General features: G+C 46.3%; 1 protein-coding gene and 2 non-coding genes across 4 annotated transcripts; 1 reads left to right on the top strand and 2 right to left on the bottom strand.

Annotated features, from left to right (window-relative positions):
- LOC122391659 (molybdopterin synthase catalytic subunit-like) lies at positions 1–27,077 on the bottom strand. 2 transcript variants are annotated; one of them, XM_043385789.1, is made up of 7 exons: positions 27,014–27,077; positions 26,162–26,301; positions 23,834–23,944; positions 22,171–22,329; positions 19,027–19,129; positions 1,323–1,585; positions 1–974 (listed from the first exon to the last, which is right to left on the bottom strand). In XM_043385789.1, exons 6-7 carry the CDS (start codon positions 1,562–1,564, stop codon positions 764–766), a joined length of 453 nt encoding a protein of 150 aa, XP_043241724.1. In that variant the 5' UTR covers positions 1,565–1,585; positions 19,027–19,129; positions 22,171–22,329; positions 23,834–23,944; positions 26,162–26,301; positions 27,014–27,077; the 3' UTR covers positions 1–763. The 2 variants fall into 2 exon arrangements, with proteins under 2 accessions (XP_043241724.1, XP_043241725.1); XM_043385790.1 differs by lacking the exons at positions 26,162–26,301; positions 27,014–27,077 and adding an exon at positions 26,474–26,553.
- On the bottom strand, positions 21,836–21,907 carry Trnad-guc. Its single transcript has one exon. It is a non-coding gene; the product is annotated as a tRNA-Asp (tRNA).
- On the top strand, positions 24,562–24,645 carry Trnal-cag. Its single transcript has one exon. It is a non-coding gene; the product is annotated as a tRNA-Leu (tRNA).
- Positions 27,078–27,314: the final 237 nt, after the last annotated feature.

Below are 27,314 nucleotides of genomic sequence, written 5' to 3'. Positions count from 1 at the left end.
TTCGAATCACGTGTGTGCGTGTATTCTATAAGAAACACAGTTACACCGAAGGTGAACATAATTCCGTATTTTACCACACCGTACTAACAATACCGTACGTCAGACATCTCCGGTCTATCAGCTTTTCGCTGGTGCGTGTGCATGTACAATAAAGGTATATTATACAATTCAATTAAAGACGATACAATCCGGTACACACATGGTCACACATACACCTTCAACAAACTCATTAAAATTCGGAAGAAATTGCACTTCTCGAATTGAATTATTCATGCTTCTATTCATTCTGTGAGTTTCGTTAGAAAGTACTAGTGATGCACCATGACAGCATGCACCAAACAAGAGCAAAGTCACAAAACAGAATAACTGAAGAATCGCCGCCATAGCTTGCCTCATAACATAGGGCGCATTCAAAAGACGCTCACATGTTGCTTACACAAAACGATATCAGTTAGATCTACTGACTGTGTTTGGTGAAAATCGGCATCATCGACTTCATCGTTTACCAGGATCATCTAATGACACTTCACAAGTTTTCATGTCCAGCTGGAACTTTCAAATGGTGACACATTTTGAAGGTCTTATTTATAACCTTTCAAATGCTTAAAATACATATTCATCGTCCATGAACACAAACCCTGATTGACATTACCATCCATCAATTTCAGTCGCCGTTCCCCACCCTAGTGTTTCCTTTCAATATTTTACTGTGCCATCACCCGCCGTGCCTTTCAGCGTTAGTGTCGAACTCTCCACCCCAACCTCAGCTGCCCTTAGCTTTTTGTCGCCAGTGGCACTCAGCGTTCTGTTTCCACTCTGCGCCGCCCCCCTCGGCGTACACCTCACGTTTCCAGATGGGCACGCGCGCCTTCAAGGCGTCGATGGCGTGCGCCACGGCCTCCAGCGAGTCGCGTCGGTGGCACGAGCTGATGGCGATGATGATGGAAGACTCACCGACCGGCACCACACCGAGCCTGGCGGACGGCGGGGGTGAGGTCACGTCAGGTAGCGGTGAGAACTACTTACTTAAAACACCTTGCATCTAGGAGATAATAAATACCAGCGAAATTAACGCTTGCACCATACGTTGTCTAAAAATAAATAACAGCGAACTGGGTTCTCTCCAAATCCTGGGCGAGAGTTGGTGGATTTTAAAGTGACTGATGAAATAATAAATACAATTTTAACGTGAAAGTCTATAACTCTCATATTTACTCTTCTTTTACCAGAGCATTTCTTACAAATGATTTTCGAAAACGCATACAACATCCCGAGCAGGCACAAAGGATTGTGATTTTATCCCCACGAAGCAACATCCTCACCTGTGATAAATGGCGATATGTTTCAGACTCCACTTTTCCCTCAAAGCGCCGCAAATTTTCTTCATCTCACTAACAGCCATCTCCTCGTAGGCCTCATACTCGAGCCGCACCACCTGGCGGTCCTCGAACGAATTACGAGTTGTGCCGCAGAACGAGGAGATGGCGCCACAGTCGTCACTGCCCACCTCCTTGCTGATTGACTCCAGTGAGAGGGGCTCGTTCGTCAGACGCAAAATATCCATCGTGGCAGTCTACGGATTAGCCTGGAATCACAGAGACGACTATTCACATCCCAATGTATTAAGATATCCCCGATAAACCAGACTCTAAAGACTAGAGAGTCGAGGGCAATGGGCAATGGGCATTCAAGAAGTCACAGTTTCACATTTCAATCTTTCAACTCCGCAGGATGCAGGCATTTGTATCAATTCAACTGCTAAGAATGTTTTGACGGGGCCGCATTACCCAACGTTAGGCGGCACGGGGGGACATCGATAGCAGCGCCTCTATCGGTCACTAGGGAAAGCTGGGCTGTAGGCGACGAAATACCGGCTGAGTTGTCATATTCATATTCATATTCATATATTTAACGAATCATTCCACGTGTGTGGCTTATTGTGCGATCCGTGTTAGGTTCAGTAACATCAGTAAGTACATGTGCAACAGAAAGAACAGAGAACGAGTGACCAGAGACAAAGACGAAATTGACGACTAGACGATACAAATTTCAGGGCAGTGCATGTTCATCGAGCATAGCCATGAGACGGGCACGGGTGCGAGAAGACCTAAGTTGTTGCGGCAGGCGGTTCCAAGTTGCGGCCGCTCTGTAGGAGAAACTTCGCCGCGACATACTGAGGCGAAAACCAGGTAACTCAAGTACCCCCGTACTGCTGGCGCGCGTCGTTCGCGCACTGACATCAGCCCGGTACGAAAACAGTGCGCGGGTGGCAGTAGGAGCGCGGAAGTCATTCAAGGCCCGGTGTATGGCCATACAGTCGCGACGGTTAACTAACTCTGAGACAGTGCGCCAGCCTAATGCTGTTAGAATCGGAGATATATGGTCGCTACGCCGCGCTCCCGTGACGATCCTCGCAGCGAAATTAAGAGCTTTCTGCACGCGGCCCAGACGGTTTGCGGTGGCTCCTCCCCAGACGGAAAGACAGTAAAGGATTAAGGGGAACACATGTGCCTGGATAAGTAGTTGACGTGCATCAGCATTTAAATGATGGCGGATTTTGTGTAGACAAAAAAGAAAGGAGTTGCACTTTTTAACAACGGTGGATATATGAGCTTCCCATGTTAGATTGCTATCGATGGTAACTCCAAGGATTTTAACGGACGAGGAGGGCTTTAGAATGAAGTCATGAAAGTTCAGATGAAAGGATGTTATCTTCTTGAGAGAATTGGGGGTACCTATTAGCAAGAGAGTGGTCTTTGAGGGGTTCATTTTTAGTGAATTTGCAGTAAAGTAAGACTGAACGGCTAGGAGAGAGTTCTCCTGGCGTGATTTAAGAGATGATAGGTCGTCTGGATGTGCTGAGTCAAGCAGCTGGGTGTCATCGGCGTAAGATACCAAACGACCGTGGGGGAGATAGGATGGAAGGTCGTTTGTAAAGATGCTAAAGAGAATCGGACCAATGAGGGATCCTTGTGGGACCCCATGGGATAGAGGAAGGAAAAGAGAGCCGCCCCTCACCATCTGTCGTCGCCCTACAAGATAACTTTTGAACCAGGTCGGGTCAACACCGTACCACTGGAGTTTCATCAGGAGCACACTGTGATCAACACTGTCGAAAGCCTTGCTTAAATCCAATGACGTGATTGCTACCACATGTCCATCATCGACTCGTCGCGAAGTCCACTCAGTCACATCAAGGACGGCGTCCTCGGTCGAGTGGCACGGCCTGTAAGCGTATTGTGAGGGAGAAAACAAATCACATTTGACAAAATACGCGGAGAGCTGTGCACACACTGCTTTTTCACACAGTTTCGAGAGAACTGGTAGAATGGAAATAGGCCGAAAGTTGTTCGCGACATGGCGCGGTCCTGACTTATGGATTGGTACCACTAATGCCATTTTCCAAGCGGCCGGGAAGACACGGTTGACAATCGACGCATTGATGACATGAAGTAGATGTGGTCCTAGAACGGCAAAACAGTTTTTAATAGCAATCAATGGTACACCGTCGACACCGACGGCTTTTGAAGAGGATAGTTCATTCAGATATTTGGAAAGCTCAGGAAGTGTCACAGGATGTAGGATCAGGTTTGTGGAGATGACACGGGGCGGCTTGTGTGAGATATCAGGCATGTCGTTGCCAATATGACGCTCCTTCAGCTCTGTGGCAATGCGGGGACCAACCGAGGCGAAGTCGCGGTTGAATTCGTCGGCTTTTTCAGTCCCTAAAGGTTCGGAGGAGCTGTCAGTCCCTGGGCGTATGGCGAAGTTTCGAATGTTCCTCCAAAAATTTGTTCGGTCCGATAGCATTGAAGAACACAAGTAATCCCGCTTGGATTTGGCAAGAAGACGCTTGACACGGTTTCGAAGGTGGCGGTACGTTGACAGATCAGACTCTGCACCAGATGCACGCCAGATTGTAAAAGCACGGTCCCGCTCGTCCATGATCTCTCGCAGTTCCGGGTTATTTTCAACCCAAGGACAGTGTGGACGGCGCGGCGTCACAGTTTTAGTTGGACAGTAAATATCAATAGCGCTGAGCCATACTTTCATGAATTCCTCTAATTTGCTTTCGATCCCCTCCGCCCGATACAGAGGTTGCCAGTCGGCCTGTAACAGATGCAGACACAGCGCGTCCCAGTTAACTTTTCGCCAGGGGCGGATCTGAAAAGACTGGCGCGGTGATTTATGACGACGGAGTGGAACGCGGGCCAAGATAGTCATATGGTCGGCTATGGGCACCGGAGGTATTGTTACCGAGCATTCCGAAATGGGCAGGCTTGTGATGATATGATCGAGAGTGGAGGGTGGATTGAATCGAGTAGGGGAACTGATGAGCTGTGAGAGGTTAAGATCACTTAAAACAGATGTATATAGACGCGTGCTTGGAGCAGAGGGACACAGGAGGTTCACGTTAAAGTCACCAAGACAGAACACAGGCCGACCAGTAGCGATGGCGGCTTGTAGTTGGAGATGGAGACTGTCCAAACCTGCTGCGGTCGGCTGAGAGGGTGGGCGGTAGAAGACACCCACAGTGATTGAGCGTCTCCCGCCCCCGCTGATGGAGACCCACAGAGATTCACTAGAAACACTGTCACTGGTAATCGAGAGAGTATCACATTTTAATTGTTCGCGGTAAAGAATGGCAACGCCGCCTCCACGAGTTCCCGCCCCCGGACGATCGCACCGCACCATTTTATATCCAGGGAATACCAGAAATTTCTTTTTGACGTTTTCAGATAGCCAGGTCTCAGTTAAACAAAAAACGTCAATTTTGTGATCAGATAGAGTCTGCTGGACACTGTCCATGTTGGGCATCAGTGAACGGACATTTGCGTGTCCGATGATCAGCGAACGAGCGGTGGCCGACCGGGCTGGAGCATCGTCATTGCCGGATGGCCGCTGTTGCGCTGAGGTCGGCGGCTGAGTGAGGTGTATCGCCGTCCGCCTGGTCTGGCTGATGGTGAGCCGAACAGAGGCCTCCGGTGGCTGGCCAGGACTGTCATGGCTGGTGTCACGGTTTGGTTGTCGGCACCCTACACGACGGGGAGAGACCCCGGTGCCTGGAGCGCTCAGATGGCTGTCGGCGCTCCATTCCCCCCGGAAGATTTTCACCTTCCTGCCGGCCCTGCATCCCCTCCGCCGAGACCGTCGGCGGCGGGCGGGACGGCCCTGCCCATCGACCACTTCAAGGTCGTCGTTAGCGACGGCCGCCGGACCCGCCCCAGTGGGACGGGGAGGGGAGCGGTCCGTCGCCGGACAGCGGCGACTCGACGGTGGGGGAAGTTGGGGTGCTTGCTGATTGGTGACTGGCCTGGTGTTCATCCGCGCCGATGGGAAACATAGTTCTTGGTTTTATGCCGATAACTTGGAAGCCGTTCAGAAAATCGAAGATATGATGATGTTGGAGTGATCCTAGCCGGAAATTGACCTTGGTCGAAGTGTTGCAGGTGTTGTTTCTCGAAGTTCAGATTACTGGCGAGACACACGGCGAGCACGCTGGCGACGAAGATCAGCAGATGATGCAAATGTTTTTAGCCGATAATAAGGTTGAAAAGCACTCACGATTCCGAATGTTGGCTTCAGTAGTACACAGTCACACGTTGAATAGGTTTATAGACATCCGTCTTGTGAAAAAGTTGAACTTTTGCCTTCAATATTTCTACAGGCAATTTTAGAAGTGTCTTCACATAAATTACAACACCGTTCAGATTATTGTATTCACTTCAAGCCTTCCCTATTGTTCTTGATGATGCGGGAACTATTTCTAATTAGTGTTTCTAGCTTAAAAAAAGAACATATTGTGCAAACGATGAAAGAGAACATAGATGGAAGATTTTAAATGCAATTTTCTCTAGCAATTAATGGTAAATTCTCTACAGATCAAGGAAAAGATGCATGCTAACTGATAATTTAAAGTTCTTGGAGCCAGTTGTTTTCTTCTTTTCTTACGTCGCCCCAATGGCCGCGAATACACTTGTGATAACGCCTATCGATATAGGTCTACTGCCCATAGCATCCGCCCCCGCCATCCTCAGGATAAACCCATCCGCGTCCCCCTCACGCTTCTCTTTCCAGGCTGGCGGTCACCCCACTTGATAACCGGTGGATAGGGTTGGGTCCACACCAGGGCCCAATCTTATAAAGGTTGTGCTACCAAATGGCGTACTATCATTCCACCCCACTCTATTTACGGCACCCTATTCACGCAATCTTATAAAGAGAATAGTATGGTAATTCTATTCACGCCATTTTGCCCACAGTACAAATCAACGCCAGCTGGAAACACGCAACATGATTGGTCAATGTCTTGTCGCCGTCGCTATTGGAAATTATGCGTACTGTTTGCGAACAGCAAAAGTTATGTGTTTTAATTTTTATTGGGCATTTATTTCTTTTAGAGACACACATATGTGTAATAAACAAATTATTTATGGAAAACGTGATAGCAAAGTATGGAAAACACCAACATGCTTGAAGAATTCTCCTGAAAAGTGGATTGCCGACCAAATAAATTTCAGCGAGGGCATTCTCGCGCTCAGAAAATCGAGTGAATAAAGTGTTTCTTCAACTTATCATTTGCATTTATTTGCTGTTAAGGCATTGTAATAAATTTGTTAAAGAATTATTTAAATAATAATTTAATTATAGCTCGGCTACTCTTTCAGTAATTGAAGTAATGCCGTTGACAATGAAGCTCCTACAATTTGAGCATCAGGATACGTACCTTAGCTGGATCAATTCAAGATATAGCTTATTTTCCTTCTTGTCTTCATGAAGATAAAGCCACGATAAAGCTACTGAAATTCGAAGATTACGTAAATGAATTGAATTAGGTCAAGTTACAGCTTATTTTCCTTCTTATTCAAGCATAGGTACCTATTACCTAGCCTAAAGCTAAAAAGCAATTCCTCAAAAGATTTAAGTACCCAGTCTACATATCAAAGCTATATCAAGAAAAATACTTGGTTCAGAAGTCAGATCGAGATGCAGGAAGAGAAACAACAGATTGATCATTGATCAGTGACTGTGCCAAACAGAAAGTGAGGAAATACGAATAGTGAGTAGGCATTTATATTTTTTTTGACAAACTAAGGTATATCATCATTAACTTAAATATCTAATCAGAAGCCATGAAGTGCCCGTTATTTGTGTCATACGTGAGACGTGAGAATAGGCTAAAGACCCATACCGATTCTATAATGCAGTGGCTGCCGAAAATCAAAGACGGTTACTAATGCTAAAATCCTCTTAAAAATCCCCTTTTTATTTGAAAAATAAAGCCATATAACGATGAACACTCGTTTTTATGTGTTTTAGTGTCCATTTAGTTCCTGGAAATACATATTTTGAAATTGATCGTTGTCTGTATAATTAAGCATCATTATAGTAAATCATGAGTTAATATGTGGAGGATGTTTTAATCTTAGAAATATCATAATGTAAAATATTGCATACTTATATCTTAAAAACATGGAATTTATCTTAAATCAATTAAACTGTCTGAGAAGCTCGTCAAAGTACGCCACAAATTCTGGCGTGAAATGGACGCCGCTGAAACCGCAAACAGCTGATGATTGTCGGTGTTTTGAGATGTGCACAGCTGCTCACGGTTAAAATCAGTTTACGGTATCCTCAAAACCAGCGGCTACCAATACCGTAAAGAGCGTGCCGTGTTTTCGATTTCACAGAGTTTTATAAGATTGCGTACTATATATCCAGCCTTAGATTGCTGCCATATCCATTTCACGGCGTTTATAAGATTGGGCCCAGGACTCAATCTTATAAACGCCGTGGAATGTATATGGCAGCACTGGCTGAAGTTCAGATGCAGAAAACGGCTTTCAGATGCAAAATGGTTTTCACGCATTCCAGTCCATCCAGTTGACGGTCCAAAGAATCATTTTATTGACTCGGATAACCGTTTGTCGGCACTGGTATCACAACGTTACCAAATGCCGTGAATAGAAAAGTACGGCATTTTATAACATTGGACCCATTAAAATTACTTCCAGGGTGACCGTTTGGGAGGCGGGCGGACTGTCCCATCGGGATGATCCGGTCCCACCGGGACGGTCTCGCCTCTACGGATCACTGTCAGTGGTCCCGCACAGCTAATGTCTACGCCCTATCTATCTTATTATCCCATAGCTCTGCAATGGCCTTTTTAGACCGAAAAAGCTTGCGCCCCCTCCCCCCCAAAAAAAACGTAGATAACAGTACATTCGCTATTTATGGGCTTACCTTTAACCCTAGAACGCCTAGGGGGGGGGGTGTATCACCCCCCCCCCTGAGGTTTTTTCGAAGTGCACGCTAAACGGCTTGTCGTAGCGGGCTGAAATTTTCAATACCCTCTGGGGCAACCTTTGCGCATCTTTTGCCGAAAAAAAAATTGATCGGGTCATGTCAGGTCACGGAGTTATGACGTCATAAGAGGTACAGCCTCCGGCCGACAGTTACCAAAGTCTGTCTTTCTCAGTTTCATAGGCATATTATTTTTCTTTATTTTGGTTTTATTCCTTGTTTGCAATCATGTGTTTGCCTGTTTCTGTCTGAGGTTAAATTGTTGGAGTTTGTTGAATTGCCATAAAGTAGAGTTGGCATATATTTATTTTTGTTTGTACATTGCCAAGTTGAATGAATTGAACCATTTGCACTTAGCTGATACATAACATACATGCTCGTTTTTCACCTGTCACTCGCTGTCGCCGCCCATCGTTTACCAGCATGTGTTGTGTTGCAGTAGCCGCCGCCGTTCGGCCCGGGGTGCCCGTCTGCCGCGCTGCCTTCCCGCCCGACTCGGCACCAGTGGTGGTGACCAGCAGCCGGCCGCTCTCATCGTCCAGACCAGACTCTCTCGGCTCTACTCCGGCGCAGGCTGGTGCACCTCCAGCCGCTCACAGTCCCAACATCCCTCTCATCATCCTTCGAGAACCTTACAGAATGCCCTTTGCACAATCACCCATAAGATTACAATTAATAACTTTAGCCCAGCCCGCCAGTCATGGCGTGTTCCCCACATTGACACTAACGAACTCGCAATGGTCACTAAACAACCTTTACAAGAACATTAGAATTATGCTAGTCATTGGTGGCATTGAAACAAACCCTGGACCCGAATTGTTTGACCACCTCAACATTGCTCACATAAATATAAACAGTATCACTGCAGGGGATAAAAAACACGAGCTAATGCAATTTGTAAGCATGAATAGTATAATGTTATGCGCTCTTACCGAAACAAAACTTGATGATACGGTTTCTCCTTCGTTATACCAGCTCGATACTTACCATGCCCCTTTCGTTCGACACAGAGATAGAAATGGCGGAGGAGTTGCGTTATATGCTCACGCTTCGTTACCGATAAAGAGACTTAGAGATCTAGAGATCGGAGACGAAGAATGGATCTGGGCCAAAGTCTCGGTGCATAAACTTAGCTTGGTAATATGTTGCATATACTTACCACCAAATCAAACAACAGCCAGGTTACAACTGTTTATTGAGCGAATGACTGAAAGTGTTTCACTTGCACAGACCCACTCACCCACAGCTATAATAATAGTAGGGGACTTCAACGCTGGAAATATATATCTAAATAGTACTAAACACAAGCATAGTGGCATCACAAACTTTGATCGCCAGCTTAACGACACTTTTAACATGCTAGACATGAAGCAACTCATATCACAGCCAACACGCATAACTGACAACGTCAGTAATCTGAGAGACTTAATTTTTACAAATAATACTGACATTATTCTACACAGTGACACGCTCTCAGCATTCTCAACTTTGGACCACCTTCCTGTAATCACATCACTGCGTACAACACACAGCTCATCAAACACTGACGTTACGTTTAAGACAATCTGGGACTATACGAGACTTGATGCTGATCTTTTTACCAGACTTCTTATAGACACGGACTGGGATCATATTATCGACAATGACGTAGACATAGCAGCGGAACAATTCACATCTGCCATCTTAAAAGCCGCCGAGACATCAATACCACATAAGAAGATACCAGTGAACCAGCGTAAAAAACCATGGGTGACATCAGACTTGATTAAACAAATAAGAAAGCGTGACAGACTCTTCAGACGGGCTAAACAGACTCAGACCACTTACGACTGGGAAAGATGGAAATATCAGCGTAACATCGTAACGGCGGTAAACAAACGACTAAGACAAACCCACATACAAAGCCAAGTTCAGAAACTCTTACAGCACAAACAAGACCCGCACAAGTACCACCAAACACTTCGCAAATTAACAGGTAAGACAGTTGACAGCATCATTCCACCGCTAGAAACGACTGACGGAAAAGTACTGACAGACGACTACGAAAAGGCGACATTGTTAAACGACTACTTTGCCAGTCAGGCAAAGCTCGACATTCCAAATTCGCACACCGTACCAATGGACAACATAGGACACACGCCGATGCCCACCCTCGGTACAATTGAGACAACTGAGAGAGAAGTCCTACGAATCTTAAACTCCCTTGACTCTAATAAATCCACTGGCCCAGACAAAATCCCAGTAAAAATATTAAAATTATGTGCACTCATCATAGCAGGCCCACTTTCGAAATTGTTTAATAAGTCTCTCGCGTCTGGAATTTATCCTTCAACGTTTAAACAGGCCAATGTGAAACCCATATATAAAAATAATGGATCACCATCTGATTATACCTGTTACCGACCCATCAGTCTTTTATCTTCCCTTTCAAAAGTTTTTGAAAAAATTGTCCACAAACGCATTTATGATCATTTAACAGAACACTTATTATTGACTGACAAACAGAGTGGATACCGGAAAAAGCACAGCACGGAACAACAATTACTTTATTTGACCCATAACATGCACAAATCACTCGACTCAGGACATGACTTCACAGTAGTTTACCTGGACATATCAAAATATTTTGACAAGATCTGGCACCAAGGACTATTATACAAATGCAAACATGACTTTGGCATAACTGACTCACTGTTAAAATGGTTGACTTCCTACCTCAGTGACAGACGACAACGAGTGCAAATAAACAACACCTTTTCGAACCAACAAATTGTTAACGCTGGCTGTCCTCAAGGCTCTGTACTCGGACCTCTCTTAGCCTTAATGTATCTTGACGGAATTCAACAAAATATCGACAATGAAATTTTACTTTTCGCAGACGACACATCTCTCCACGCATCCCACTCAAAGACAGACCTCCACGACGTAGAACTTTCACTTCAACGCGACCTTGACGAAATATATAAATATGGCAGAAAATGGGCAATTACATTCAACACAGCAAAGACAGTCCAGCAAACATTTTCACGAAGAAATAATTTCACAGCACCACGTCTCACATTTGGTAGGAATCCCATACCCATTCATGAAAACCACACTCATCTGGGATTAACGTTCTCTAATGACCTACATTTTCACCATCACATCAACAAAATTTGTAAAAAGGTCAACAAATCACTAAGCCCACTATATCCAATTGCACAGTACGTACCCAGGCCCATTCTCGACCAAATTTATAAGACGTATATCAGACCACACTTCGACTATTGCGACACAGTATACGACGGACATATCACGACACACGACGCCATGCGACTCGAGAGACTACAAAACAGAGCGGCAAGACTTGTGACAGCAACCTTATTTAGAACACCGACTGACAAGCTTTTACTCGACTTAGGGTGGGATAGACTATCGACGAGAAGACGCATGCATAGAATAACACTTTATCACACATTCAACAGCCACGAAGAGTACACACCACAATATATTAAAAATACAATGCCTCACACACGCGCTGAAAACACCGGACGAGTCTTAAGGAATGCCAGTACACATACAACAACACCTAGCCGGACCACTTCGTACCATAATTCATTCTTTCCATTAACGGCTAAACACTGGAATGATCTCCCCGAAACCATCCGATCCCTGCCACGAACATCCTTCAAAAAGACCATTTCTGAGCGGCTGGGGGTGACCAAGCCTCCGAAATTTTATGAAACTGGGTCTAAATTGGGAAATATTTTACACACAAGACTAAGAACCGGAATGAGTCACCTGAACTCTCATCTCTTCCAAATTCAAAAAAGTGAAACATCAATGTGTGCTTGTGGCTTTCTAAACGAGAACGTTCGGCATTATATCCTTGACTGTCCACTCTACGAACCACTAAGGCTAGAAATGTTTCAAACTATTTCTTATCAAATAGGTATTGAACTAAATGAAATTTCTCCTAAGCAAAAACTTGACTTCCTTATTCACGGTGAAACTCTGGACGATGAGAGCGGCTGCGCGGTCGCACATCTCTTTCAAAAATTCATTTTATCATCAAACCGGTTTACAGAACACTAAATTCAACACCAAGATACCACCTTGATCTAGGTTGTAAGGCTGCGGTTGGACGTGGCGCTCCGGGCTGACCGTGCGGTGGCTCGCGCACACTGCTTTACTGCTCGGTGTCTGTCGTGGCGGCGACAGCCAACTCGTATGCTTTGAGTTTTGCCTATCAAATGTTTTCTGTATTTTAAGTTCAGGATCTCATCTGGTATGTTTTTGTCTGTTTGTTTGTATTTTCTTCTTCCAGAGCGATGCTCAAACTCAAGCGCTTTGCGCTTTTGCATCCCTCTGCTGCATTCTTCCGGAATCTTTCTGTCTCTGATAATAAACATTGTGTGTGTGTGTGTGTGTGTGTGTGCGCCGAATCCCTAGGTTTTCTGCCGGTGATACCCACATTGTTTGATGGATCATGATGAAACTTCCCATGCATGTTGGGGCAAGCATTGGCTGTCGTGTGGTGCAAGAAAATTGACCGGGTCAGGTCAGGTCACGGAGTTATGACGTCATAAGAGGTACAGCCTCCGGCCAGGGCCCTGTTTCAGTGCCCGACGCTGCGCGCGCTGCAGCGCGCTGGGAGCTCCTGACGTCACTCAAATGACGTTGCGTGCGACCCGTTAGCTTATGGTAATTCACGTTTGGAACAGAGACCCAGAAGAATCTAATACCAATTGAACAGAAGCTTCAGTGTGAATACTGCTAGCGTGCGGATGGTGCTGGCGCCGGGGTGCCAGCGTTTTGAGATGACGTCATAGCGTAGCGTCAGAGGGAAGTTTGTTGATATTGCCATGGAAACCCAACGCGCCGACGCGCGCAGCGCACTGCAGCGCTCCGCCGTGAAACAGGGCCCGGATTTTCACGAAGTGTGTACCGAGTCCCGAGGTTTTCTGCTGATGCTATCCACATTGCAGTGGATATCCACATATCTTTTCTGAGTCGTTACCTACAGTATTTATAGCGGAGCAGTGGTCAACAGCCGACGAATCGGGACAAACACCGGAGGGTGATGTGACACCATATCACTCATCAGCAATAGGCCTCTTACTTTTATAGGGTAAATACACCAAAAACACCATACATGATGCAGAATTGAGTGGGGAATACGTTGTTGAAGGTTTGAAGTTAATATCTCTCACCGTTTTGCCGCAATCGTTGCGCAAAGTTGAAAAAGTTTGATTTTTTCGGAAAATTTGACCTTTGACCGGTCATAAGTAGGTCAAATGTTGACCTAGGACCAAAAAATATACCACCAATCGCGAGATCTCGTTGAGAGCAATCCGTTGGTTTTTTCCGCTAAGCTCTACGACCTTCCGTTTCGAAACGCCAGGGGGGGTCGTAACAACCCCCCCTGGTCGTTCGTGTTATGAGAAATGGCCTGGTCGTGCGAGGGTTAAAGAGTTAATCACACATAACATAAATGCACGCAACGGGCGAAGCAGCGACAACCTAAATCATTCCCTAAAAGGACGGTTTCAGCGAGGGTGGACGAGGAGGTTTTTCCCCAATATTGTCATATAAAGTGGCGCAAACTCCGGTGGTAGTGAGACATACTAGCAGCCGCAGGGTGGAAGTCGGCAAAATATCTGCGGCCCATTGTAACACTGCCCACAAGTGACTGTAGTCTGTACCAGTCTACCTGTTACCAAACGAACGTCCGTTTCATGCTGTGCTGTATTACACGAGTTAGTTCTTATTCCCGTCCATAGATGTCACTACAGACAAGCGCCTGTTTCACGCCGTACCGCATCACACGGTTTAGTTCTTATTCTCGTCGATAGATGTCCCTACTGACGAACGCCTGTTTCATGCTGTGCCGCACGACACGGTTTGGTTCTTATTCTCGTCAATAGATGTCCCTGCTGATGAACACATGTTTCATGCTGTGCCGCACGACACGGTTTAGTTCTTATTCTCGTCAATAGATGTCCCTACTGACGAACGCCTGCTCCATGCTGTACCGCACAGCATGGTATGGTAGTTCGAATTCCCGCCCCTAGATGTCTCTACTGACACACGCCTGTTTCATGCTGTGCCGCATCACACGGTTTCGTTCTTATTCCCGTTCATAGATGTCACTACTAACAAACGCCTGTTTCATGCTGTGCCGCATGAAACCGTTCCCTGCGGTCGCTCCCGAGCAGCCGCGGAACCAGCAGGAAGACGTGTTACATGATACCCAGAATGCTGCTCTCGACTGATTGGTCGCCAGCCTTTTTGGCCGCGGGAGCCGCCCGTGGCGGCCGCAGACACTTGAACAGGGCCCGCAGTTTTGAAGCCACATATAGGTAATAGTGTATCACAAGCAAGACGAGGATGTTTCACTATAATTGTGCTGTGCCAAACACCGATGAAGTTAAAGGAAATAGTTCACATTTTAACATGGGTTTTGAACTGGAATAGCAGTTCCGTAGCTTGGGCTGAGACGAGCATAAATCAGGAGCTTTTACAGCCCAACGATCACCCTAGGCAAAGATATTCTATTTCTCGTCCCGAAAAATGTGTCTTGCGTTGAGGATGTGTGCCTTGCATATATTCGCATCCAGTATGAAACGAGCATGGGTCCCGAAAATTCTTCAGAAACTAGAGAAATTATCTACGAGAACTCTAGAGAAATTCGCTCCAGTGAGGCGCTCCAGTAACAAAAGCACGAGCAGATCCATAGAGATCTTATATACATAGAGATGACACGCCTATGTTAAAGCACTTGATTTCGTGGCGATTCAGTGGGTCTTTTTAAGCAAGGTTTTCTGGGGTGCCATGGCCCGTGACTTGCATTTTGTAAGGATTCGGTCAAGGAGATTGTGTTCACATCAGCTTATTTGTAAGTACAGTTTTTCTTTTTTGTCTAGCTGTGACGCTTTCGAGTGTTATTATTGAAATGAAATTAGGCATGTTTTAACCTTATGCTCGTATCAGGTACTGCATGGATCATTAACCCTCGCCGTCCGACAGGGGGGGGGGGGGGTGCCGCCTCCCTATAGGGTTTTTTCACGATAGCTCCGAACACGCAGGCGATAGAGAGCTGAAACTTGGCATAGCTGACCTTTGATCCAAGTCGCATCTTGTGACACCAACCGCATTTTCAGGTCAGGTCAGGTCACTGACCTGTGACGTCATATGTGAACCTCTGCACAGTCCTCAGATGTCGCAACTTCGCAACGCCGTCAGTGCCAGAGGAACTTTCACAGGGAGATGAAACTTACATACAGGATGTAGTATCATCCAGAGGTCTCACAACTTGTACATATATCTCGGATTTTCCCTAAAAATCACATGAGGTCAGGTCGGCCATGTGACCTCACCATTAGGTATAGGTCAATGGGGAAAAATGAAAACTGCTATTTTAGCGCCGAGAACTATCTCAAACTGTCTCCAGCACATGGAATCGTGATTTCTTTCACGCCTTGCAAGGTCCGATGCTTCACTTTTGCATTGTTGACATTGCGTGGCGTCATTTATGGTCACTTGGGTCATTGTTAAAGAAAGCGCGGTTTTGAGGCTCATGATTACATATATAACTGCAATGAAAACCGTAAGACGGTTTGACAAAAGTCAGTTTGTCAGTTTGCCCAGCATGTCTTATTTTCTTGGCCCTATTTTTAATATAATTATTAGCATGAGGCTTACGGTTTTCATTGCAGTTATATACTTGGGTCATTAGAGTTTTTCATCAATAACTCCCCATCAAATTGAGTTAGCGAGTCGGGAAATCCACCAATAAACTCAGGAAGACCTGCCGATTCGAGTAATATGTAACATGACCTCTGTCAACCAGCTTCGTGATCTGGGGGAGCTGACCTGCCCTTGACCCGAGGTCAACACCTCAAGTTGACCTCACCCGAACAAAAAGTATACCATTCGACGCGCCTGAGCGAGGCGAACACGATGATGCCAAAATCGCGGCACTCCGACCGTTTTTTTTGCGAAGTTATGAAAACTGAACCCTGGCCCTTGGTCACTTGACCTGACCTCAAGAGACCTTAAAATCGGGTACCAGTACCTGCGTCTTGTAACGGCGCTCACGCTTGTTTTTTCCGCGACGCTCTAGCTTCATCAGGGGGGGGGGGGCGAAACGGCGAGGGAAATCGTACCAACCAACCCCCCCCCCCCCAGCCGGCGCGTATGTAGAAAACCAATAGGTCCGGCGAATTGAATGGGAACATGCAACATATGTATATTTGAGCTTGCACCGTGCTCAGAAAGGTTCAGAACAGCCGTTTTCACGACGGTTGACCGAAAGCGCCAAACTTGACCAAATCTCAAGGAACCTACCCTGAAAATTCCATGAGCCTGACCCAAATGACCTTAGACCTGTAACCTTTTTTTGGGGGGACCATGTCAGGGGGGCCATAAAACATGCATCGCACAACCCTAGTAAAGAGTAAAGTTGGTTCATGTGCTGACCCTTGGTGACCTGACCTGTGACCTGACATGGTATTATCAGTGACCTCTAATAGCAACATATATACTAGGCAACGTACGCCCTATTTTTGACGTACGTGAAACATTTTATCTTTGACCTGCCCTGTGACGTCATCGGTGACCCCGAGGTCAATGAAATTGGAGTTCCATCGACAAATTTGACAGGGCTATCGAACATCGTTTGAATGTTACGGATCCGTCCAGTAGTTTCGGAGATACGGGAGGGGGGCAAAAAAATGCCCCCCCCCCCCCACCGCGCGGAAGGTGGCCGGGAGGTCCACCGCCTGCCGGGTTGATGAGAGCCTGAATGAGAGAGAATGCTTTTAGGCGAGCTTTTAAGGAATTCAATAAAAACACAAAATGAAATCATGCTACAAATTTCATTGCTTACCTCAGGAATGAAATCAGCCAGGAAAGATCAGCAACATTTTTAACCAGTAAAACGCCTTTTGGGGCGACCAACGGAGCGAGCAAGAGGGTGGGCCTTGGACAAGCGAATTTGCAAGGGACACCTCCAACTAACTTGTGCACTGCACCCTACTAACCGGTCCCTAGCGATGTGCCAAATTTGAGCGCAATCGGCCTAGCCGTTCTCGAGATCTGGAAGCTGCACGTGCACACGTGCAAAATGGGTCATTTGCACGGCACCCTACTAACTGGTCCCTAACCATGTACCAAATTTCAGCACAATCGGTTCAGCCGTTCTCGAGATCTGGAATCGACCCCTGCACGTGCGCACGTGCAGCAGCACCCCAACTGTGGCACATGGATATGCATTGCCTAGTGGGTGCCTACCTACATACCAACTTTCAGCGCAATCGGCCAAGTAGTTACCAAGATATTGCAACAATTGCAAAACTGACACCTCTTCGTTTTGCACGTGGCACGTGCATAAGCGGTCACCCACATGCATCGAGAATAGTCCAATACTTGGTAGAAGGAATGAAGCTACCCTAGAAAAATCATCGAATGTAAATCGGTCAAGTGGTTGCTGAGATATAAGCCTCGCAAAAGCGTAACCACGGCCGGCCGGCCGCTCATACTCAGAAATTTTCGTTAATCTACGAAAGACTACGCTTCCTTCGCTCGCTACGTAATAATTTCTTCAGACTAACAATGCCTCAGCCATATTGGCACGCTACTGGCTGAAAATAAGTTGCTTAAAAAGACCCACTGAATCGCCACGGTTTTAAGTGCATGTCATCTCTATGTATATAAGATCTCTATGAGCAGATCGCCCAAATGCCGGTGGCCGCGATAATTTTCAGTTTCTGAAGAATTTTCGGGACCCATGCTATGCCCATGCTCTTTTCATACTGGATCGCGTGTGCCTTACAGAAACTGAAAAGTTCTTCCTATATCAAAAATATAGAAAATAATCTTTTGTTGTAAAAAGGTTTTATTTTCTTTGCTGATCATTTTGAACATAAAAAATCACAAATCCATTGCAAAAAAAAATAATTTCGTGAAAGTGAACTATTTCCTTTAATGTTTCTTTCCAATTCCCACTTATCAGTCTCTGCTTTCCTACTTCGCTGATTTTATTTTTCTGCAAGGGAGTCCTGTGGCTACAAGCTTTCATTTGATCGGACGCTTCCGAATAGGCACTGCGAGTCGCTAGTCCAGCGATGTTCGAGTGGCGACAATCCCATAAACCCTAGCATAGATCACATGGCTTGAATCATATTATCCATGACCCTAGTTACAATTTATGGACGGCGAAGCACTGAAAAATCACAAGGCAGTGTTCTTTATGAAGAACTCCTTAGACTTCGAATTACTAGCGTTCCTATCTACGTAATCACAATGCAACATGTCCCAGTCTTTGAAATCAAATTTCCGCTCGCTTAGCAGACTGCAAAAAGCCCAACATTCGTCAGAAGTGGGATTCCAGCCCACGCCTGGAGAACCAAACTGCGACCCTACACCGCTCGGCCATCCTGACCGCAGACATGCACAGAGACACAATTTCGGAAAAAGTCTGGGGCAAGTTTTGTAGATACAATACTGACCCCCCGTCCCCCTCCCCACACATCTTTTACCAACCAATCAACTCTAAAATAAACTAAGCTTGCCCAAGCTCCCCTCGCAGTCAGCTCTGAGCACAGAGCCCTGCAACTGTCTCGTTCCTGAACTGGACTGTAGCAGAGGGTACCCCATCCCCTCCCCCTCGGCCCCTCGAACCGAAAACACGGACCCAGGACCACGGATCACCGACCACGGACCCCGGAGACCAGGACTCACCTCCGCTGATGGGCGGTATGACGGCCACCTCGTCGCCGCGTCGAATCGTCACCGACTCGTCGGCCTCCAGGTACCTCTGGTTCACCGCCAAAATGAACGTGCCCTGTCGGCGAGCACGAGAGGTTACACACTAACCAATACAGGCCTGAGGCTATGAGCTTTGGGAAGTGGACGTCGAGATCTGTAGCACGCGTAGTGTGCCACCAGAAATGTAGCCTGTATTTGACCAAGGTAGTGTGATGCGATACTGAATACGTAACATGAAGCGGGTTAGATAATAGGTATGTGACGTGACAAGAGGTTTAGAAACTGTAGCATCATACGTGATATTTGGATGTGACGTGATACTGCGTGAAATGGGATACTCGACAGAACGATGCGGCGGCGACGAACCCAGGAACCCAGAAACCCAGGCAGAAGGAAACACAAAAACAGTACACCTGCGCCGCTTATGCATAACATCATCATAACCAAAAGTAACCGGGTGTCCCAAAAGTAAGGTCATGATTTAAAACTTAAATATCTCGAGAAGCAAGAGTCCGAATCACTTCCAATTTTAACACGTGCAAGGTACATCCATAAAATTATTTTCTTGCATGCTTAAACCATTTTTGATCATAACTACACCGAGCAGTAGGCATAAAACTGAGAAGGTCGAAATTCAACTCTTAGAGAGGGTCCGTCATTAAAACAAAGGGTAAATGCCGCCCAGTTTTCGGCCCTAAGCAGACCCTATCAGCTCGCCCCATCTCTGAACTCATGCATAGTTTCGCCTCAACCGGTAAAATGTCAGAAAAAAGGTATAATGTACGCACAGGGCATGTATACTTAGCCACCTGTGCTTCGAGGTCCTGAGGACGACAGCGGGAATCGGGTGACAATAAATCAAGAGAGGTGGCCGAGAGTCCTCCCAGTGGTTCTTCCGCTCGTCGCAACGCAGCTGTGCCGACACCATCAGCCAGCAGTGGTTTCAGCAGGATGGAGACTATGCTTGCACCGTCCTGAAGATCATGCATTGTCTCCGAGAGTGGATGTGAGATCCCGTGCCATTGAATGGCCTCCGCGGTCACCTGACGTTACACCTTCATATTTTTATTCTCTGGATACACAACAGAAAGATTGTCTTTTAGGACAACCCAACGAGCCGGGAAGAACTAAAGGATGATCCCTTCGAGCAAACATAGGCGGCATCTCACCAGAGAATCGCTCCAGAATAGTGGAGGAAGTCAAACGTAGTCTATTCATGCACGCGGCCCGAAATGGCAGCCATGTAGAAAAGCAGCAAATGTGGGGCTACGAGCCAATGTATTGACTCATATGTATGTCAGAATAAAATTTTATAAAATGCTCTTTCATATGATGTCCTATTTATATCTATCCATCGCGTATTTTTGGCAGTGTGGCCAAAACAAATGATGACCTTACTTTTGGGACACCCTGTATAGGACCAAAACACAGTGTGACCAAATTGGTTTAGCGTTAGGGGTAGGATGTATAAAAAAGTCTTACGAGGATGTCACTATTTTCAAAAAACTCGTCTTCAGCCTCATTTTAGGTACAGTTTTTACAGATAATGTGGGGGAAAAAAAACTATACCTGACGTCAAGTTCTGGTGGAAAGTAAAAAAAAAAAATATTGTCATCAAAGATGTAAAAAACGACATTGCAAGCGCGACAGTACAAGTATGACGGTGCGAGGTGCGAATCGTACATTGGAACATTTTCAGTCTTTATTCCTACACTGGGTAGGTATGCTTTCACGACAAAAACGTCGTGATGTAATTTTAAAATTTCTGAGGATGTCATTATACTTTTCATTGGGGGTGACTTTCCCCGCAACATCACCAATTTGGCCACACTGCCAAAACATAATAACTACGTTGACGCCGCGAGGAAACGTGGCGCCCCCTCCCTCGGTGTACTGCGCAACTCGGCGGCTCTCACAATACATTGCCAGGGCAAAAAAAAAAGACTAAAAAAGAAAAAAAGCAAGAAACGCCAAACGGCACGTCGCAACCTTTCCGTATTCGTGAATGTGTGTATTGGGCCGGGTTGCCGTGACTGACGGCCGCCAAGATCATGCTCCAGGGCCTGGCTGCCTGAACTGAGTCCTCCCGTGAGAATGAGCCCTCTCGTGACACCAATAAAACAGAGCTATACAAATGTCTGTTTGTTTTGTTTGTTTTGTTGGGTTAGGCCCTTTCGGTCGACAAGACCATTGCAGAGCCGGAAGGATGATAGGAATTAGGGGGAGACATTGGTCTGGGCAGGCACCCTAGAGAGTCGCCGGGGCTGAGCCCGTCCAAATGGACAGGCCGACCAGCCCCCCAAGCACTCTCTGCACCCGGCTACGGGGTGCAGCTCCCTCGGGAGCAGCGGTGCCGCTCCAAGGGAGCAGCCCGCATGAGATAAAGTTGCCTGTCCACTGTCCAGCCCGGAGGGGGGTTGCGGTGTTGGGGAGAAGGATTTCAGTATCCTGAGGATAGAAGCACGGATAGGTGACAAATGTCTGGTCACTGCCACTGGGTCGCACACTGCACTGAAATCCATAGAGTATGTGGGACGAATGCCCGGCACTAGTCGGCTCGTAGTGTCTGTGTTCAGGGAGATCCTGGTCTGATCTTTTTCCCTGGTGAAAAAGGACCTCCCTCCCTCATACTCGTTTAGCTCGTATGGCAGTTGGCCGCTCAAACCCTTTCCCATGGTGCTGTATGCTGGGTGATAGCTCCTTCAGTCAACATAGTGCTTTGAATTCTAAAAATACGAGCCATTACCGAAATAATATGTGCACCATAGCTAAAACGCAAAAGCTCCCCGACGGGGAATCGAACCCCGGTCTCCCGCGTGACAGGCGGGGATACTCACCACTATACTATCGAGGAGTGAGGACAGTTGGCGCAAAAAGTAAATCTGCACAGTATACTACCTCATAATAAATCTACGAAACGTTCGTGTTCCTTCACGAAGCGAGGTTGAAAGTCATTCTCGCGCCATTGACTAAGCGAGTCATTGTGAGTAGGCAATTCTCGCGCCCTCTCTTTCGCTTCTGAGCCTCTAGGCTCTTTCACACGGGGTCTCCGGCTATGACACTTCAGTGTCCTAACCCCCTCTCTCGATCTCCTATCCGACCCGTTGATATTCTGACCTGCAGCGTAGCCAGCTGAGGGTAGGTCTGCACCAGCAGCTCACGCAGCTCGGCGCCGCTGCACTCAGTCGGTACTGATACGGACACCTGCGGAGACCCGACCAGCTCGCGAGCCTTGGCGAACAGTAGGAGCGTCACGTCAGCGGCAGCCGGCATCCCCTGCCGGTCACAGAGGGTCAGGGGTCACGCGAGGTCACAGAGATCATATCAGAGGGTCATGTGAGGTCACATAGATCATATCAGAGGGTCATGTGAGGTCACAGAGATCATATCAGGGGTCATGTGAGGTCACAGAGATCATATCCAGAGGGTCACATGAGGTCACAGAGATCATATCAGGGGTCATATGAGGTCACATGGGTCACATAGCAGACCGTAAAGGGTTAAAGAAGTTAGTTAAATGGGTAGCACAAACCGCACGAGCCATACTAGTTCAGTCAAGTGGGTTACGGGTCATACAGGTCATACACACATCTGATACAACACACATGGGTCACTCTGGGTCACACACAGGACAAAAGGTCTCGGCCGGGTCAGACAGGTCACAATTATCGCATCTAGCTCCAAGCCTCCCTGCAGCGATAAAAACCTGTTGCTAGGTAGCACTCAGCTGCACGCTACAAAACAAGTGTAGTGCGCGGCATGACTGAAACACACCGCTGCTCACACACTAAGCACAACACTGCTAAACCGGTGCAGGTGAAGGTAGGTATATGCCATTGTTAGATAGCCCGGGTCGGTACCTTCATGCGATAGGCGGAGCGAGGGGGCAGGGGCAGGGGGGGGGGGGTTGTCGAATGTAGGTAAGCAAATATGTCGCCTAACGCGTTCTGAGAGTGTACTAAGCTCACACTGGAACGCTTTGCCCCGTCGGTGAAAGCCGTGTGCGTGCGTTCTGTGGGTTGAGCACACAACGTTCGACGCTGTCACGCTGAAGCACTAGCGACCAAGATTACTGAGCTAATATAGGCGACTATCCGTCTCGGGACAGGGCTGGGTACATGTTGGCCCAGTGGTGCGCTCTGCGAGGTAAACATACAACGGGCCCCGGCCGCCTGCACCACGGACAGCATCAGGTATGTCGGCGTTTTTATTATCATTATTCTTATCGATTGACCCAGCATACGCTGTTCCTGTTTCTAAATCGGGTACAGTAAAAAGCATCGCTATCATTAAATTAAACGGCACTTTGACAGCCCGTGCGTCGAAGCGAGTTCTTCAACTTACTAATAAACTTTAATGAATCATTTATGTTAGACCACTACCGTTTACGCTTTTCCATGATTCACCACTTTTTGCATTCAATAGGGATACATTAAATCGAATCAATTCAAATCAATCGGGATTGAGCCTCGTTAAATTCATTCACCGACAAGGCCGATACCGGGTTGGGAATATTCCGTTCGAACCCATGAGACAGATCAGCAGATCTATGTCAAAACAGAATGTCATATTCACGGCTGGTTGCATAAATTTAATGGCAACGATTAAATCACGGTAAATTCAACGGCCGGATCACCGTTATTCAATACGAGACACAATTATCAATGTAATATCGTGCCTAGTCCATTCCCGACATCCAGGCAGAACCGGATAACAAGTGACAACCAAAGTGTCCAAAACGCTCCACAGGCCACAGCCCCAAATTTCTCCCCTCTCTTACCTCCAGTGGCCGGTACTCCGCTCCGCTGTCCTCTCTACTCGGCCCGCCGACCTCGACAGACGACGCTCCTGGGCCGACGGAGGGCCAGCCGCCTCTCACCCAGGCCCGATACTGGCGGCAGGGGCGCACACCGTGACGTCATCGATCGAGGGGGGGGGGTGAGCGGCGGCTTGATTGAGACAGAGGGAGAGCCGAGAGGAGACAGAGGTAGCTTCATTATCTCTCAGACACAGTATAACGCGCTATGCATGCCCATTTTTTGATACCTGGAGACGCCTCTGTCGCGATGATGACGTTGCAGATTTGGACACCTTGAGTGTTCGTTCAGGGACTCGGGAACTTTGAAGTGTCGGCACTTCTCTCGGCGAGACGAGAGAGGGAGAGAGTGCTACAGATTACCTAGGGCATCTACAAAATGCACAGGTGTTGCCTTATACATATGTGGCTTCAGCTGGCATGCCCTTTGACCATGGTAGCTAGCTATGATGATTTAAAGTCCCTCGGATGTCCGTCACTGAAAGTACCGGGACGATACTCGTTACCAGCCCCGGGGTGACCTTGCCCGCGGTGCTGTTACGACCTTGGTCCATGCGCGCCGATCTCGATTAGTCACTGTCAGCGGGAGGGGGCTGCGGCAGCGGTACAGCCGTCACAGCTGAGCTAGAAACACATGCTGTTCAAAATATAACTGCGATAAAATAATAGGCTGTTTTCAAATCCCTAATAATGTCAGGATGGCCGAGCGGTCTAAGGCGCTGCGTTCAGGTCGCAGTCTGGTTCTCCAGGCGTGGGTTCGAATCCCACTTCTGACAAACACTTTGTGTGTAATCCTGGCCCAACCGAGGTGTTTTCGGCCAAAGCAATCCACCAGCGACATATTTACATAATCGCATAGGGCAACATCTACCGTAAGAATCCGGCCCCAGGGCCTGCTGCGATCAAAAGATCCAAACAAATTGCAACTACTGCTTAAAGTGCAACAAGTGTTTATAGATAGACTGGAAGATAGATAGGTACCCTACAATTCATGGGTGTGATGTAGATGTTGAGCACCTTTCATTTAATTTTCATGAACTGCTACAAAGCTGTCAAGAAAAATGGTTGTCATGAACAGAGATATGAATCAGATGGGATTGAATAGCATGAGTGTGGAACACCATTGCTGTTGGGAAAATGTGAGGGTACTGCCAAAGGTTTAGACCCATTTACCTACCCCATTTGCCTAACCTGTCAATTCTTCCCAGGTGCCTACCTAGCAGGGCCAATTGGGATGTTATAAACCATATCTAAGTGATCACTGAATGCACCTTTAGCATTGATGATGGGTTTCCTGTCCACCAAAACTTTGGTCTTTAATGATTTTTTTCTCTCTTACATTTAGTGTTGTATCATAACTCATTGGAACCCCTTCTTGAAAACTCCTGAATAAATAAATAAATGGATAGGGATTTGGGATTATCTTCATGAAGTTCATGACTGAGCTAGGACAAACCTGGCCCTATCCCTATGCCATTGTCATTCACAAAAATTTTCACTTCGGTTAGGAACAGACAGGGATGGGAATTGGAGCCTTATTGTTCCCCTAAGAGTCCAGCTTGTACATCCTCATCAGCTCGATGAGAGCGGGATCCTCAAGCAAAGTGGCCTTCTTTAACTCGAACTCCTTGAAAGTAAGGTAAGGTATGCAGACATGGACACAAGCTATAGCAGATGATGGGGCTGTTATGTAGCTGGTAGCACAACTGGGATACGTATGAAAGTGCAAAGCATTTTCAAAACAATTAATATGCATTGCATAGTGCTATTCACAGATGTGTGGATTGTCACTAACAATATAGAGGCCTTGGACTTTGTCATGAAAAAAGCAGGCAAAAAACATACCTACACCAGTCAGGAGCCAGCTTGATCAAGCCATCAAATGAACTCAATTTCAATAATTTATTCAAATACTGTACATACTGAGATTTTCGCCTATAGTGTGTGTGTGTGTGTGTGTTTGTGTGTTATTTACATTTCCCTGTAATGCCCACCATCTGGTGGTTATTGGAAATAAACAAAGTAATAATAATAATAATAATAATAAATTTGAACACTCAAAAAGGTTTGCAGCTTGTAGATCTTTTCGGAGTCTACAAGCCTACTTGGGGCAATATCAATAGACCCAAGAGCCATGCATTGGCTATCTGTATCTGTAAGAATCTTGGGCATTACCCAAGGCCCTATATAGAGGCATTACCTACCTTCTAGAATCAGAATCAAATGCAGATAGGTGGTTGAAAGAAATAAGAATGTTCCTCAATCATAGGATAAGAAAAGAAAGAAACTTACCACTTATCGGGGCTCCCACGCAGCATAAAATCTAGCAGCTTAGTTTACCATCATCTAACCGTTATTCTTCCTCTTGCCTCCTTATTGTTATGCCTTTGATACTTCCCGAATCCCAATGCTTCCCAAATCAGTTGGGGAAACTACGAGGAGCCAAACAAAAATTGGATTAGCCAATCAGCGGCTGGAGTGGGCGGGGCGATGACCATATATGGGCATAAAATCAGACAACTTCATCTTTTCAATGAATTTTAGCATTCAAATGAAAAAATAAGGCATAAGAATGTTTTTTAACCACACAAGGCCTACACTCACCCGGTGCATAATTAATTGGCGGCTCTAAATCGCAGAGTTACAACGCAAGGTCAAACCGTGATTAGCAAATATGGCGGATTGAAACAGACGCGCCAAAAAATGTAAGCAGTACCGTGGCTTAAAAATGTCATTATTTTTATTATTTTGTTTATGGTTTTTCTAAGTGTGGTTAAGTTATTATTTTAAAATTAAATGTCTTTGTTTATTGTAACTAAATTAAATCTTTTAACAATTTTCTTTCATAAAACCAATCCATTTATTGAATGGCCAGCTGATTGTGACGCCCAGAACCTGCAGAAAAGCCGTTTTCCTATCGTCATTTTCGAGTCAATTCGCCGAATGTAATCAAATCACGCTAATTCCTAGTGAAAAAAGGAAGCCTTTTCTCTCCAATAAGTGGACGCGATACCGCAAGTACCAGCTTGTTATACCGTTTTTCACCCTTAGTAGCGGGGGCTGCATTTATGCCCATATATGGTCATCAAAAGTCCATTTATTGACCAATCCATTTTTTGACATTCGCCTCGTAGTTTCCCCAACTGAAATGCTTCCGAAGGCTATAGAATTCCATGCTCAGCCATTCGGCGCCAAGAAAAGTGTGCGCAGTATTTTGTCTTTTTTCGTTTCAAGGTCATATGGAATCATAGATTTTCGCATAAATCTAGGTTTGATGGATAATTTTTCCTAAAAAAGATATTTGGAACAGGATAGAATCTCATCATATTTTATGCTTTCAAATTAGATACTTTAGTTACAAATATTTTTAATAAAATAAAGTCTAAAGCACCGCAAAATGATTTTACAGCAAAACAATGAAAGTAAATCTTAGAGGATTTTTTGG

The sequence above is a fragment of the Amphibalanus amphitrite genome, unplaced genomic scaffold (assembly GCF_019059575.1).
Source record: "Amphibalanus amphitrite isolate SeventyFive unplaced genomic scaffold, NRLGWU_Aamphi_draft 000448F_arrow, whole genome shotgun sequence".
NCBI lineage: Eukaryota > Metazoa > Arthropoda > Thecostraca > Balanomorpha > Balanidae > Amphibalanus > Amphibalanus amphitrite.
The sequence above is the reverse complement of the archived record's forward strand: the minus strand, read 5'-3'. Positions and strand labels throughout refer to the sequence as shown.

What these genes read in the sequence shown, in the direction of transcription:
- LOC122391659 (XM_043385789.1), bottom strand. Translation starts at nt 1,564, where the DNA reads ATGGATATTTTGCGTCTGACGAACGAGCCCCTCTCACTGGAGTCAATC. An exon ending in CATATCGCCATTTATCACAG is followed by an intron (nt 975 to 1,322) that starts GTGAGGATGTTG and finishes GCCGTCCGCCAG; the next exon opens with GCTCGGTGTGGTGCCGGTCG.